General features: G+C 50.0%; 2 protein-coding genes across 3 annotated transcripts in view; one reads left to right on the plus strand and one right to left on the minus strand.

The window, feature by feature from the left end:
* The window catches only part of slc12a2 (solute carrier family 12 member 2), a 31413-nt gene extending 20861 nt beyond the window's left edge, over window positions 1–10552 (plus strand). Inside the window, exons 12-26 of one of the 2 annotated variants that reach the window (XM_030084383.1) lie at window positions 10–111; window positions 1131–1286; window positions 1876–1975; window positions 2710–2821; window positions 2931–3071; window positions 3627–3733; window positions 4087–4166; window positions 4395–4538; window positions 5638–5685; window positions 6547–6669; window positions 6890–7001; window positions 7353–7439; window positions 8014–8149; window positions 8234–8301; window positions 8397–10552. In XM_030084383.1, the coding sequence (XP_029940243.1) occupies window positions 10–111; window positions 1131–1286; window positions 1876–1975; window positions 2710–2821; window positions 2931–3071; window positions 3627–3733; window positions 4087–4166; window positions 4395–4538; window positions 5638–5685; window positions 6547–6669; window positions 6890–7001; window positions 7353–7439; window positions 8014–8149; window positions 8234–8301; window positions 8397–8532 (1652 nt within the window). In that variant the 3' untranslated portion in view covers window positions 8533–10552. The remainder of the gene's footprint in view (window positions 1–9; window positions 112–1130; window positions 1287–1875; window positions 1976–2709; window positions 2822–2930; window positions 3072–3626; window positions 3734–4086; window positions 4167–4394; window positions 4539–5637; window positions 5686–6546; window positions 6670–6889; window positions 7002–7352; window positions 7440–8013; window positions 8150–8233; window positions 8302–8396) is intronic. The other variant, XM_030084384.1, reaches the window with a different exon arrangement.
* A 2803-nt stretch (window positions 10553–13355) lies between these two features.
* minar2 (membrane integral NOTCH2 associated receptor 2) lies at window positions 13356–14276 on the minus strand. Its single transcript, XM_030085572.1, has 3 exons — window positions 14130–14276; window positions 13796–14044; window positions 13356–13547 (listed from the first exon to the last, which is right to left on the minus strand). Exons 1-3 carry the CDS (start codon window positions 14274–14276, stop codon window positions 13356–13358), a joined length of 588 nt encoding a protein of 195 aa, XP_029941432.1.
* Window positions 14277–14783: the final 507 nt, after the last annotated feature.

Here is a 14783-nt window from a genome sequence, read left to right on the forward strand (position 1 = left end):
CCCCTCCAGGCGAGCTGAACACCATCGCTCCCATCATCTCCAACTTCTTCCTGGCGTCCTACGCCCTGATCAACTTCTCCGTGTTCCACGCGTCGCTGGCCAACTCTCCAGGTAGGACGAGGCGCCGCTCAGACCTTTAATGATGACTGTAATGTGAAGGGACGGCGCCTCCGAGGGAATTAGCTCCAGCCCTCCGACATGTGCCGGAGCTCCCAGGAGCTTTGATCCTCTGTTTTTCTCTGGTAACTCATTACGAAGACACTGCCCTGAAACAGAGGAACAAATAAACATTTCAGTGTGATTTTCAGTCTTTCTGAAGGTCCAGATGTTCAGAAAGGTTGAATATTCGATCAGTTCAATGTGAATCTGCTGCTTCACTTCACATTTCAAAGCAGGATTTAGTCCAGATCAAGATAACAGGGTTTATTTTTCCTCATTCACATGTTGTGTTTCTGAATGAACCTCCTTTCTCCTCACTTGACTCCACCCTGTTTGCCGTCCAGAAGGCGCAGCGGGTCCCCGCGGGTTCCAGGTCTGAGTCTCAGGCTGAGATGTTAGAAAGTGTAGCCGGATCAGTGTGATCGTGTGTCTTAAGTTGTGTTTTCTTCCCTCTCGATGCCAAAGCTCTAAGCTGAACCGCAGGTACAGATTCTCTCTGCCTCCCGACTCTCTGCCGGTCGTAAAACCCACACGGACTTAAATGGTACACGACTCCCGGCCGGCGCAGCGCCGGGCGAGGCCGAGCTCGGCGCTCGCCAGTCCGTAGAGAGCGTTTGTGCTGCTGTACCCTTTATGTCCGCTGTTTGTCTCTGTGTAACCACACACACTCCAGCCATGACTAAACCCCGCCCCCTCCCCCCGGTGTAGTTTGTGAGGAGCCCAGTAAAAGTGGGTGTGCTCCCGTAACCGAGCTGCCGTAACCCCCCAGTGTCGCAGGCTAACTGCTAACTCCCATCTTTAACCCGTCTTTACCGTGATCCATGCTCCCTAACAGCCACACGTCGTCCCGTAGCGCCATGTTTAATGACACTTCCAGGACCGCTGTGATAAACGAAGCTTTAACGACTCGTACCGCCACCCCTCCCCGCCCCGCCCGCCGCGTCCTGACCGGTCTGTCGTCTCCGCCTCAGGCTGGCGTCCCAGCTTCAAGTACTACAACATGTGGGTGTCGTTGGCCGGCGCCGTCCTGTGCTGCGTGGTGATGTTCGTCATCAACTGGGGCGCCGCGCTCCTCACCAACGTCATCGTCATGGGGCTCTACATCTACGTCAGCTACAAGAAGCCAGGTGTGTGTGTGTTTTTTGTGTGTGTGTCGCTCACTGTGTGTTCATCTGTCTGCAGTTGTAAAAACACACAATCAAAAAATAATTGTGTACCGTACACGCTGCCGAGAAAACAGTCATAAAAATAGAACTAAGGAAAATAAATGAATCTATCTGCCAACGTTTTCATGGAAAATCTGAGACGGTGTTGATGGTGTGATGTGATCGGAATCCTGGTTCGGCCCAGTTATCAACGATTCATAAGTTTGAATGTACAGATATTTCACTTCATTTGTACTTTCTGAACTGTTCCCAAAACCTTTAGCGTCAGACTTCTTCCTGCTCCTTTTTAGTCATGAAAATTCAGACTCGCACACCTCAGAGACAGACTGACGTTATGGTATGGATCTACATGCTCAGAATAAAGATCAGTCAATAAAACGAGACTGAAAACTACTGAAAATAATGAGAACTTAGTGTCTGAGAGCTGTTTGGTCTGGAGCTGTTCTCTCTCACTCACACACAGCAGGCCTCCTGAGCCCATAAACACAGTGTTAAGTGTGTGTGTGTGTGTGCGTGTGTGTGTGTGTGTGTGTGTGTCGTCCTCCTCCAGATGTGAACTGGGGCTCCTCCACCCAGGCTCTGACCTACCACCAGGCCCTCACACACACTCTGCACCTCAGCGGCGTTGAGGACCACATCAAGAACTTCAGGTACGTGTCGCTGGTTCCTGCTGAAGCTGCTCCTCCGGAGGCGTGGCTTCCGGCGTGGCCTCCGGCGTGGCCTCCTATCCGTCGCTCGCTGCTGCTGCTTCCTTCTTGTTTGCTCACGGCTCCGGTCTGCAATCAGGGTTAAGACCAGTTTAAGGTTCACCGGGTCCGGCTGAATGGCGCTAAATGCAGATTAAACGTCTTAAGTGGACCGCAGCAAATCAATGTCTTCAGCGTAACAGATGTAGACAAACGTCTCTGGATGGAGGTCATGTGACTGACTTGGCGTCAGACTTTCACGGCCGCTCTCTCTTGGTTACAAAGAAAAATGGCGTCATCAGTAAAGTAGAACTAAAGTCAAAGCTCCGACTCCCCTGTTGTTGTTCTGAGTTCCTGCTCCTCTCGGTCTGGGTGTGTGTGTGTGTCGTTTGACCGTTCCCACGGCGGCGCGTGGAGGACGAGATCAGGAGTCATGTGACGGCGTCTTCAGAGCGGCTCGTGTTTTCCTCTGAACTCTCCTTCAAATCCTGCTGCGCTTAACATATTTGCTTTGATGTGCGCTACTCTGCTCCCATTTTCCCCTGCCAGAGTGTGTGTGTGTGTGTGTGTGTGTGCTGTGAAGGACAACAGAGTGGCTGCATATCTGAAAGCTTGTATCACATTAGAGCTCACAGTGATGTTCAGTAACTCTGAAGCCTGAGGATGAGGATGATGAGGATGTTCTCTCTCCCGCTCAGGCCTCAGTGTCTGGTGATGACCGGCTACCCGAACTCCCGCCCCGCTCTCCTGGACCTGGTCCACAGCTTCACCAAGAACGTGGGCCTCATGATCTGCGGTCACGTTCGCACGGTAATCGCCGGCTCTGCCGATCGTCCGTCTGTCCCGTGTCTGCGCCGGGTGGGCGGCTGCTGGCCGGGCCGAGTCAGGAAGCTTCTCTGCGTTCTGCCCCCGCCTGCAGGGCTACAGGAGGCCCAACTTCAAGGACCTGGCCACGGACCAGTCCCGGTACCAGCGCTGGCTGCTGAAGAACGAGACCAAGGCCTTCTACACGCCGGTGTTCGCCGAGGACCTGAGGCAGGGCTCCCAGTACCTGCTCCAGGTAGGAAACTGACGGCCCCGTTTCCCAGAACACACCACTGACACTCTCTTTCCTGGCTGCATTGAGATGGAAACATTTTCCAAAGATGGAAAAAAAAATCAAGCTTGAAATGATCTCACTTCATTTAATGTTCCTGCTATTTCACATCAAACGTCCTGAATGAATACATGAACTCCTCATCCTGGAGAAAAGCCCTGGAATTAGAAAGAAAAGTTTTCCACAGTGACTTTCTATGCAAACTTGATCTTTATCATTTTTATGCCTCGCGGTATATCAGTGGGGCCAGTTTTTGGCCCCTAGGCCTTATGTTTGACACCACTGCTGGAGTGAGTGGAGCTGAACTTTCCACAGGGGTTTGACTCATGAATGTAATCATCTAAATGAGGATAATCCAGCAGTGTGGAGACAGACAGCGTCCAGATGGACAGCAGGTCGAGACGGATCTGAATTCTTGTCTGGCTCCGCACGCTTTTTTTTTTTTTTTTTTTTTTTTTTTTAATTTCCTGCCAGTCTGAGAGAAGCAGCGGTGATTTGTTGGTGCATTTGTTCCTCCAGGCTGCCGGTCTGGGCCGCCTGAAGCCCAACACGCTGGTCCTGGGCTTCAAGAACGACTGGCGGGACGGAGACATGATGAACGTGGAGACGTACATCAGCATGATCCAGTGAGTGCGGACGCCTCACGGCGTGTTCAACCAGTCCCGTCAGAGCGGCGATGGCCCGCGGCGGCGGCCGCCATGAGGCCCGGCCGACACGTGAGGCTGCGACTGAGGGATTTAGACTGAATCCCTTCCTGATTCTGAAGTGTGGGGATTAAAGCATTAGAGCTGAAGTTCTGACATGGTTCAGCTGCACAATATTAAAATCACAGTTAATACACTCAACAATGTGCCCTTTGCTTTGCTCTGTGTGGGGAGTGTGTGTGTGTTGTCTGTGTGTGTGTGTGTGTGTGTGTGTGTACTTCACTTTGTCCATCACTGCTGTAAACCTCAGATTTTCATGTCTTTCTTCCCGTCAGCGACGCCTTCGACTTCCAGTTCGGGGCCGTGATCCTGCGCCTGAAGGAGGGACTGGACGTGTCCCATATCCAGGGACAAGGTAACACACACACACACACACACACTTCCCTCTACTGTCCTCTACTGACCTGTGTGTGTGCATAAAACCCTTATTTATGGCCTTCAACGAGACTCTGCAGTTTAAATAGAATGCAGACCCCTCCAGATGTTTCCTCTCTCTCTCTCTTCGCCCTGGTCTTTGGTTGGTCAGCTTGACCGTTGTCTCCCTCTGAGACACCGTCTGACTCGGGTGTCTCCTGTCCTCCAGACGAGCTCCTGTCCTCGCAGGAGAAGTCCTCGGGAATGAAGGACGTGATCGTGTCCATCGACACCAGCAAAGACTCGGACGCCGACTCGTCCAAGCCGTCCTCCAAGACCACCAGCCTGCAGAACAGCCCCGCCATCCAGAAAGGTCGGTGTGCACCTGCGGCCTCACCTCCCAGAATGCACCTGAGCCACGACACGGCCGGTCATCAAACACACACACAGATCTTACACCTTTCAGAATAAAGCTAAATTTTAAAGTACCATTTTTCTTTGATTATATATTTTGTACTTTGTGGGTTTGTGGTTCCAGCTGATTGAGTAGTGTTCAGGGATTTGTCTGTTTCAACTCTGAGCCATTTTATTTCTATTAGCTGCTTTGAAAAACAAAATTCTAGCCTTTCATGGATGTTTTTTGCTTTTTTCACTTTTACTTTTTGCCTGTTTTTCAGTTTTTTGTGATTGACAGATTTTTAAACCTTTGTTTTAAAATCAATTTTGAGTTTTCTGACTTTTATAAATAGTTTATTCAACAACCTGAAAAAGAAGTTTTGGGTATAAAACCAAACTGAACTTGGTGAGAGCTGTAGGTTCAGACTGAGATTCCTCAAACACACACACACACACACTCAGGCCAAAGACATCTGTGGACTAACACACTGGGCCCAGTGGGACAACCAGGGTCAAAGGTCAGCGGGGTGACTCCTTACTGTGTGTCCATGTCTGTGTGTGTTCTCGCTCTGAGAGAGTGGGGGAATAAAAAGCTCGTGCTGCTTCATGTTTGATCTTATAGATGTAGAGGTCTGTCTCTGTCAGGAGTGTGTGTTTTGATGGAGGATGGTCCGTGTGACGAGTCTTTACTTTCTCTGACACACGTCCAGTTGTTCTGTCGTTCCTGAGCAGATCAGCGATCTATTTTGGTATCGGCTCAGAGCGGTCCGCTTCAGCCCGGTCCTGAGAACATTCCAGAGAACCACGAGTCCGGCTTCCTGTTGTTCCGTCTCGCTGGGTGGTCGAGTGTTCGCTTCACGCTGTTTATGAGGCGATCCTCATGTCGCAGCTCGACGTGGCAGCGGTGAACTGAACTGATACAGTACAGGAAGTTGAGCTCCCACAGAGCGGGGCGGTGGATCAGGACCAGGCCGCTCTGGTCCCTGGTTCTGCTGGGTCTTCTTGGTTCTGGTTTCGACTGGTCTCCTCTCGGCCCGGCTCTGATGTGTTTTTTCCTTTTGTCTCATGTGTCTCAGATGACGAGGATGATGGAAAAGCTCCCACTCAGCCCCTGTTGAGAAAAGGCAGGAGACCCCCTTCATTCACTCTCTTTGATCTCTCCTCCTCCTGCGGCGCTCGCTCTCCTCTCGCTCTCCTCTCGCTCTCCTCTCCTCTGTCTGCTCCTGCCGCCCGTCTCCATCTGCCGCCCGAAAACTTTGGGGAATAACGTTTGGTCTTTTCCTGCTTTCCTGACACTGGCGTCCTTGTAGCGTCTCTCGGCCTCTGGTCTCTGTCCCTCTGGTCTCTGTCCCTGCGGTCTGTCTCCGGTCTGTCTCTGCTGCTTCTTCTCTGCAGCTTTTCTCTTCCAGGATGAAAACGGCTGGTTTTCATGTTTCCACAGCTTCTCCTCATTGTTTGCTCTGCAGCCTCGCCGGTGTTTCCTCTGTTCTCAGCAGCAGCAGCGCTGCTCAGAGTCCGTCCAGAGAGAAAGAGCAGCGCTCTCTGGAAATACCACGAATCTTATATGGACGTTCTCACGTGTTCTCCTGGTATTATACAGTTTTAAACTGCTGGTGAAGTTCTGATGATGTCTGGTGCAGGTATGCATGATGACCGAGCCTCTGTGATCAGATCCATCCCAGACCGCCATGAGTCGTGGTTTAAACCCCCCTTTAGAAACGATAAGAACTACTCTGAGCTGCTGGTGCTGCTGTTGAACTAAACTGAACAGAACCTTCCGTTCTGCAGGGGAAACACCGACACACTCTTTAACTTACTGACACACTCTTTAGCTCGAGCTCCACTCTTCCAGGCAGTAAATATTCCTGTTCATCTGCATCTACACTCCTCCTGAACTGGCTTTCTTCTGTTTGTGCTGTGTGTGCACCTGTGTGTGTGTGTGTGTGCGCATGTGTGTATGTGTGTGAATCCCCCCCCCCCTGCAGATAAGAAGAGCCCCACAGTCCCTCTGAATGTGTCCGACCAGAGACTGCTGGAGGCCAGCCAGCAGTTCCAGCAGAAGCAGGGGAAGGGAACCGTGGACGTGTGGTGGCTGTTTGACGATGGAGGTGAGTCCACCATGAGCACATCCATCTGTTCATCCATACATCCATCCATCCATCCATCATCCAGCTGGTCAGAGCTGTAAAAAAAAAAGCAAGGCAGAGTCCGGTGGTCTGAAATCGCGTGGCTTTTGAGCAGCTTTGACTGTAATTATTGCGAAGTGAAGTCTGTAATCCGTCAGATTAGCGGTGAAAAGCGGCCGGGTGTGTGTCCCTGTGCGTCCAGGTCTGACCCTGCTCATCCCGTACCTGCTGACCAACAAGAAGAGGTGGAAGGACTGCAAGATCCGCGTCTTCATCGGCGGGAAGATCAACAGGATCGACCACGACCGCCGAGCGTGAGTAACCACGGCCCTGCGACCTCGGGGTCACCGGACCCGGACCCTGAACGTGGTCTTCCTTTCGTCTGTGTGTCATTGGCGTTGTGTGTTTGGAGGGTGCTGGAGATGGTCGGTCCAGTGAGTCTCCCTTCACCCCTTCACCCCGCCCAGCTGCTCCTCCTCCCGTTGGATATATTTAGCGGAGTGTGAGCCGAGCAGCCTTTCATCTTCACTCTGAAATGCTCTTTGTGTTTGAGTCCCGCCGGCTGCAGCTTCCAGCTCCCCTCTCCTCTCGCACGCGTCTCTCTGGACCCTGAACGCCGAGTGGAACAGGAAGTGTGACGCTGCGGTCTGTTCCGGTCTCTGCAGGATGGCCACGCTGCTCAGCAAGTTCAGGATAGACTTCTCAGACATCACCGTGCTGGGAGACATCAACACCAAGCCCAAGAAGGAGCAGTAAGTCTTCTTCACCCTGGACAGCCGGGAAATAAACAGAGTGCACCAATGCTGCCCCCTTCTGGAAGGTCCCTGTCATCACATGATGCACTCTAGCTCTCTAACGCCAGCCTGAACACACTCTGGGGCCAGTTCAGAGGAGACTATGGGTCATTATCATCAGCTTCATGGCTGCTCTTAACAAGCTGGAGATCCTCTAAGTACCAGAAACACCAGAACAAGAAGAACTGATGGTTTAAAACATGAACGCACAGCAGAAGTTCATCAAGAGCAACAAACCAGAAAAACATTCACGCCAACCAGACAAAATCAAAGTAAAGAGAACAATTCCTCTTGGGCTTATCGTGGTATTGGTTGGATTTGTGTTGATTTTAATTTGGGGAAAAAAAGATTTTCCTGTATGTACCACTAGGTGGAGCGCTCAATCAGGTCAACTTTGATCAATTTGAGTTGATCACAGGGAATCGGCGCCATCAGAGGATTTAACTGTCATTTACAGTGTACAGTCACGGGGTGTGTGTGTGTGGGTGTACAGTAAAGTGTGTGTGTGTGTGTGTGTGTGTTCGCCCCGCAGTGTGACGGCCTTCGAGGAGATGATCGAGCCGTACCGGCTGAAGGAGGACGACATGGAGCAGGAGGCCGCGGAGAGGCTGAAGAACAGCGAGCCCTGGAGGATCACCGACAACGAGATCGAGCTGTACCGGGCCAAGGTGCGCACACACACACACACACACACACACACACTCGCACTCAGAGCGTCTGGCAGCGTGTCTTCATGCTGTTTTGTTCCTCAGACCAACCGTCAGATCCGGCTGAACGAGCTGCTGAAGGAGCACTCCAGCACGGCCAACCTCATCGTCATGTGAGTGTTTAACACCAACACGTCTAAAAAGAAAAACCCGCCGCGGTGTGACTAATGCGTCCTCGCCCCGCCCCGCCCCCCCGTGCGCCCTGCAGAAGCCTGCCGCTGGCCCGGAAGGGCGCGGTGTCCAGCGCTCTGTACATGTCGTGGCTGGAGGCGCTGTCCCGGGACCTGCCGCCCATCCTGCTGGTGCGAGGAAACCACCAGAGCGTCCTGACCTTCTACTCCTAAAGCCGGTCCGGCCGGAGCCGCCACAGAGCCACACACACACTCCAGTCCAAAGCTAGCGGTGCAGCACACACACACACACGCACACACACACACGCGCGTGCACACACACACTCCAGAGACGGTGAAACACCCTGATGGAAACCTGGGAGCGAGGCGGAGCTGCTGGAGGCGTTTCCTTTCTCTCTCTCTCTCTCTCTCTCTCTCTCTCTCTCTGAGCTGTAGTTTTTTTTAATGAGTTCGTTTCCTCGCGGAGGGTCTGTGTGGTTCCAGTAGAAGTGTCCGGGCTCCGTCTGCTGCTGTTCATCGGAGCAATAATCAGCCTGTAGTTGGTGTGAATGTGGGAGAGGAGACCTTGTGAAGCCTTACGACGTGCCTTCCAGTCCAACCACACGAAATCACCCCCGCCTCCATCCTCACCCGCTCCCAGAACTAGCTACTTTTATTGACTTTTAACGGGACTTTTTTTTTTTTTTTTCCTTCTTTTTGGGTATTTATGCGAGTGGGTTGCGTGGATTTAATGAAGGGGTCCGCTGTCTCTGTGTCCATCCTGATCAGCATGTTTTTTTTTTTTCCGGGTTTGTCTTTCTTCCATCTTTAAAGTCTTCCTTTGGATACTTTCAATCGCTCAGCTGCTCAAAACAAAGACACAGTCTCTCTGTCTCTCTCTCTCTGTCTCTCTCTCTCTCTTTCGGGGCGCAGTGCCTGAATCGAAGTGTACTCTGTGTGAAGTGTTTGTCATTAAAGATGTGAATCTAGTTTTTTTTTCCCATGAGTCCTGTGAAGTGGACCGAGTGTCTGTCCAAACCTGTCCCCCATCCAACTTCTGCCTTAAACTGCGACCCGCGACGGTCACCACACGCTTCTCCTGCTCAAAGCCCAACCACTGGACGCCGTGCGTGTGTGTGTGTGTGTGTGTGTGTGTGTGTGTGTGTGTGTGTCTGTGTAGATATACCTCTATGCATCTGTAATGAATGCTGTGTTCGTTCTTCAAGCACTCCAGAGTCTGCTCTGCGTTCTGTCTGGGTGTTGCTGTCTGGGTGTTGCTGTCTGGGTGTTGCTGTCCCGTTGGTTTTTTTTTTGGAGGTGTGTTCACACGGTTTGGTCCTCCTGTCAATATTTAGCACACATCTGATGGAGATCAGTTACTGAACTGCCAGGAAACGATTGGATGAAACAGGGTTCTTCTTTTCACTGTCTCCACACCGACCGGTCTTTCTTCCATGTATCCTGTCCTGATATCGTATGCAATCCGAAGGAATGTGACGCGGCGCTGAGGTTAGCCCGGAGGTCTGCAGCTCCATGAAGCTTTTTTTTTTGGCTGAACTGTACATAAAAGTTTTCACTCGAAAGGACAATCTTCCTCTCCTGGGTTTTCAGAGAGCCGAACTTCTGCCGTCTGAACGGCGAGAACCAAATCCTGAAGTTCCCGAGCTGTTCTCATGTTCTGCAGACCTCTGCCTAGTGGAATGTACTGTACCATAACTTTAATAAAGACACACTACCGCTAGCAGTTAGCATTAGCATTCAGAGTGTGCTTCAGTCTTGTTGTGTGTGTGTGTGTGCGTGCGTGTGTGTGTGTGTGTGCACATTCACTACGCGAGTATATTCCTGACAGCTCAGCGGTGTTTCTGCTGAGGCGGCCAGGTGGCGAGAGGCCTTCGGCTCCGGGCGCTGCGCTCGACACGGGTTCCTCTACATGTGTACAGTCCAGTCAGTCTGTAACCCGCCATCCGTATATTTAATATATTTACACCTATATCTGCCAGAGACGCTCCGGTCTCCGACACGTCGCCGAAGAAGGAGAGAAACCAAATGTTCATGATTACTGCACAAACCATCAGAAGCGTGTGTGAGTGTGTGAGTGTGTGTGTACGTGTGTCACAATGTAAATTAAAGCCACAGTCTGTAAATAAACCTTGTAGTCTCACGGCTTCATTTAGAGGAAAAAAAAAAAATCACATTTCAACTTGGAGAAAGATATTTATTTAGTGCAGAGTTTTCTCCACTTTCTTTCGGTTTTGGTTGTAAGTTAATTTGCATGTCTGTTATTTTTATGTCTTCTTCTTCATTTCTGTTGTTTCCTTGTAGCCAGTGGTCTTTTTTTTTTTTTCTTCTTTTCTTTCTGGGTCTGTGTTTCTCTGGTTTGAAGCCTTTCGGAGGACGAGCAGAGAGCGGAGTGGATGCAGACGCTGGTTCACACACTGTACTGTTAACGGTCACTGATATGCTTTTTCTAACATTTTAACATTTATGATTACCAATACTTTGTACATCTTTATTGCAATAAATAAATCAAATGAAATCAGTTCCAAGTGAAGACTTGTTTTGTTGTTTTTCTGGCTTCATGAATCCTCCGGTTAAAACATAAATACTGATATTTATCCATGAAGTGTTGGGGTTCTGAACAACAGGAGGTTGTTTCCTTTCAGGTGAAGGGCAGAGGTGTACAGAGAGTCACGTCGCCACCTAGTGGCCAGACGTAACAGCGTCCATCCCAGCAGGCTGCGCTGCATCACAGAGACATGATGACGTCAGCTTTAAATAGGACTTTCTTCACCTGTATAACCGCCCTGTGCGCGTGGCTACGTTAAAGTGTCACCGCGCCTGCAACGAGGGTTCAACCACCTTCACTCACGCACTTTATTTACTTCTGTACAACTGCTGCATTCTCACAAATCACAACCTCACCTCATACAGTCATTTTGAGCCCATTTACATCAAATCTTTAGTTTCAGACTGTTGACCCTGGTTTGGCGGAGGGAGTGTGGTATGAAGGCAGACGGCCGTGGACATAAGGACGGACAGTCCAAGCTGCTGGTGTCTCCTGAGGGAGCAGATAACAAACACAGACTCCCAGATCATCTGTCCTGGAACATATTCACAGCTGCAGTTTGTAACATCGGGACAGACATCAAGGCACTTGTATGATGCGTGGCCATTACTTTGGACTGGTTTAATGTCTTAATCAGTATGTCATTTAATGTCTGGTACCCCCCACATGCTGCCTGGTCTGCAGGAAACTCTCCACATTGTTTAAATGTCACCATGTCAGACTCATGAAGTGAAAACATGAGCTAAAATCCAGCTGACAAAGCAGAGCTAACGTTAGCTAGCTAGCAAGTTCACGGCCGCATGGGGTCCTGTGACTAGATCTTCACAACAACAAAAAAAAAAAAAAAACAGCTTTTGCGAGATCAAGTGCAGCTTGTTCTTCCCAATAAAGTGAGTTTCAATCATGTTGGGGGAAAAAGATGATTTCCTGGTGTGTAGCTCTGCAAACAAACACACAGATGCTATCAGAGGCTGGGCGCGATAGCACTGGGACACTCATCCAGTCCTCCACTCCTCCCGCCGGACAGTTGTTGGGAAAATAGGGCCTTTAAACTCGACGTCCTGCTGAGGAGCTGATTAGGTGTACCTGAGCACTCAGTTGCTGGAATCCTCTTGACATGACACACGATTCACGTTTTTCGTAAGGTAGCAGTGTTTATCTGCACCTCAATCCATGGACTCTATGCACAACTCAACCACTTCCTGAACTTCAGGAGGCTCCTTGTTTCCAGTCTTTCAATATAGGACGAGCTGATTAATGCAGGCGTGTCTGACCTCTGTAACAACTTCAGACACACCTGTATTAATCAGCTCATCCTATCATGAAAGACAGGAAACAAGGAGCCTCCTGAAGTTCAGGAAGTGGTTGAGTTGTGCATAGAGTCTATTCTCTCCTTCCACGCATCACCAAACGCATCACCTCTGTCGTGAGCTGCTCTGGCTGCACTTACTCCTCCACACCACAGGGGGCGCTGCGCCCCGACATTTCAACGCAAGTGCCACGTCGAGTTACAGGGTTTTTTTTGTTTTTTGTTTTGTTTTTTTACATTTCTTTATTTACAACAAACACAGAAACTGTAACATCAACTTTCACACATCTTGTATAATACACAACATACCTCAGTCACATGTTTTTTGGGATCATTTAGGCTCATTTCTCACAACATATACTGAAACAGTGATCTTATCATAACCATAGATTGGAAATACATGTTCTCAAGCAGCTGGGTGTGTGATAGACTTTATTTTGTTGTTCTAACTTATAAATAAGACTTGAAAGAACATTTTTCGTTGTCAAAAAGCTTGTTCCATACTCTTTTCCATACATTTTCTGTCTGATTCAATTTCTGACTGATTTTTCTTTTCTATTCAAGGTGAAATTTTGATTTCAACAATAAAGTGACTCTCTCTCTCTCAAATATAATAAAATCCAATCTTTGTTTTAAACCGACAGCATCAAATCAAATTGAGGGACAACAACCAACAAAGAAGCTTTGTTTTTTTTATTATTATTATTATTTAAAATGTCACTTGCACGACCATACCATCACTTCTACCCGTTTTTCAATAAAAAATGTTCCCCAAGACAGTGTCGCTCAGGTACCAAAACTACGAGGCGGTCAACAAAAAATGGATTGCAGTGTCAAACATGCAGGAGGGAGATCACAGACGGAGAGGAATCTTCTTCCAACTTCGTTCAGCAGTCCAAGTTGCATGTTTGTTGTGTAGTACTTTTTGTTTTATTTCATATTATCCTCTTTTTGTCACGTTATTTCAATGTTTTATTCATGAATGGGCCTCATACAAAAGAAATAAAAATTGTAAAACAAATACCCCTAAACCCGTCTCCATTTGGTCTTTTGCAAATGCAGTGCAGCACAGTTCAGTTAAAGGACAGAAAATGTACAACCGTGTTTCCTTCATGTGTTTGTTATGTTCCTGTGTCAACTGTGCAAATTCAGTTTCACAGTCAACGATAAATGATGAAGGGCTCAGCTCTCCTTGTGTAAAACCAGGATTGGCACAACAATGAGAATGACTGCACAAAGCAGGGACAGCACGACTGAAGACACCACTCTGCACAGCCTCTTCCTCCTCTGCTCGGCCATCTCTCTCCTCAGTAACGAGTCGAATCCCGGAGTGTAGAGGTCCTCCAGCCAGAAGTCCAGATCTCTGGGCGTCTTCTCGTCCTCCTGGAAACAAGAGGAGAAGAAGATGCAGCAGCTGGACGTGGAACCAGCTCCCTGCTCCAGGACTCTGCTGGCTCAGCCTGCTGCCTCTTCGGACTGAAGGAATGTCAGCTCTAGAACCCTCCAGTCCTCACACATCGGAGAACCTTCATCCATTCTAGAACTCTAATGCATTCTGGAACCCAGGAGCTTGTGGAACCCTCAGATACTCTAGATAGAACATGGATCCAGCTCATCCTCACCTGGAGACAATGGGCCAGGCCTCCGTTGAGGGTCTGGGTGTCGTACTCCTTCACCGTCCACGAAGGTTTGGACTTGTCGCCGTCCGGGTCGTCCAACGGCTTGGCGTCCATGTACAGAGGGTTCCTCTTAATGTTGGACTTCAGCGTGACGGGAGTGATGTGCTTTTCCAGGTACCGGTCCACGAACGCCACAGGACTGTCCTCGGGGGACAGACCGGACCGGCTGTCCGTCCTGGCGCTTCGCTCCCTCTGTGGAAACACAACCAGACCGAGATTCTCACCGAAGCCCACAGACCGGCTTCCTGCATCACGGAGTCCCTGAGTCTGTCCACACCTGGAGGTAGACCCTGTTCTGCCACTGTCTCTGGGACGAGGACACGGCGGCTCGCAGCTGGAACACGTCCCTCGCCGCCAGCGTCCCCACGTCCAGCTGCAGGAACTTCTCCGGGTGGTTGTTGTTGGGCAGCACCGAGATGTCCATGCTGCCGCCGCGCCGCTCCGCCGGGACTGACACACACACACACACACACACACACACACACACACACACACACACACACACCACAGCTCAGTAATTATTCATGGCAGTGAGGGCTGCTCAGGAGGGATCACTTGCAGGTGTTGGTAACCTGACCTGACACCACGACAGGGAGAGGAGAGAGAGAGATAGAGAGAGAGAGAGACCTCTGACCTTTATTTGTTCAGTTAGTTATTTTTAATAAAAACAAACTATTCACATCTCAGAACGAGCCGTCTGAAGGACTTCCTCCCCAGGTTAACATGTAAACACAGCAGCAAACACAAAAACACCCGGGAACCAAACAGAGGTCGCCGTCTCTGAGGAGTCCGCGGCGACAGTGCAGGGCTGCCCTTTGACCCCACAAACAAACACGGTGGAGGAGACGAGCCGCCAGCAGACTTCTGAACAGCGGCTCGACCGCGCAGAGGGCAGAGGTCGCCCGTAACCTTCCTGCACTGTCAGCAAAAA

This window comes from Salarias fasciatus, assembly GCF_902148845.1.
Source record: "Salarias fasciatus chromosome 7 unlocalized genomic scaffold, fSalaFa1.1 super_scaffold_4, whole genome shotgun sequence".
NCBI lineage: Eukaryota > Metazoa > Chordata > Actinopteri > Blenniiformes > Blenniidae > Salarias > Salarias fasciatus.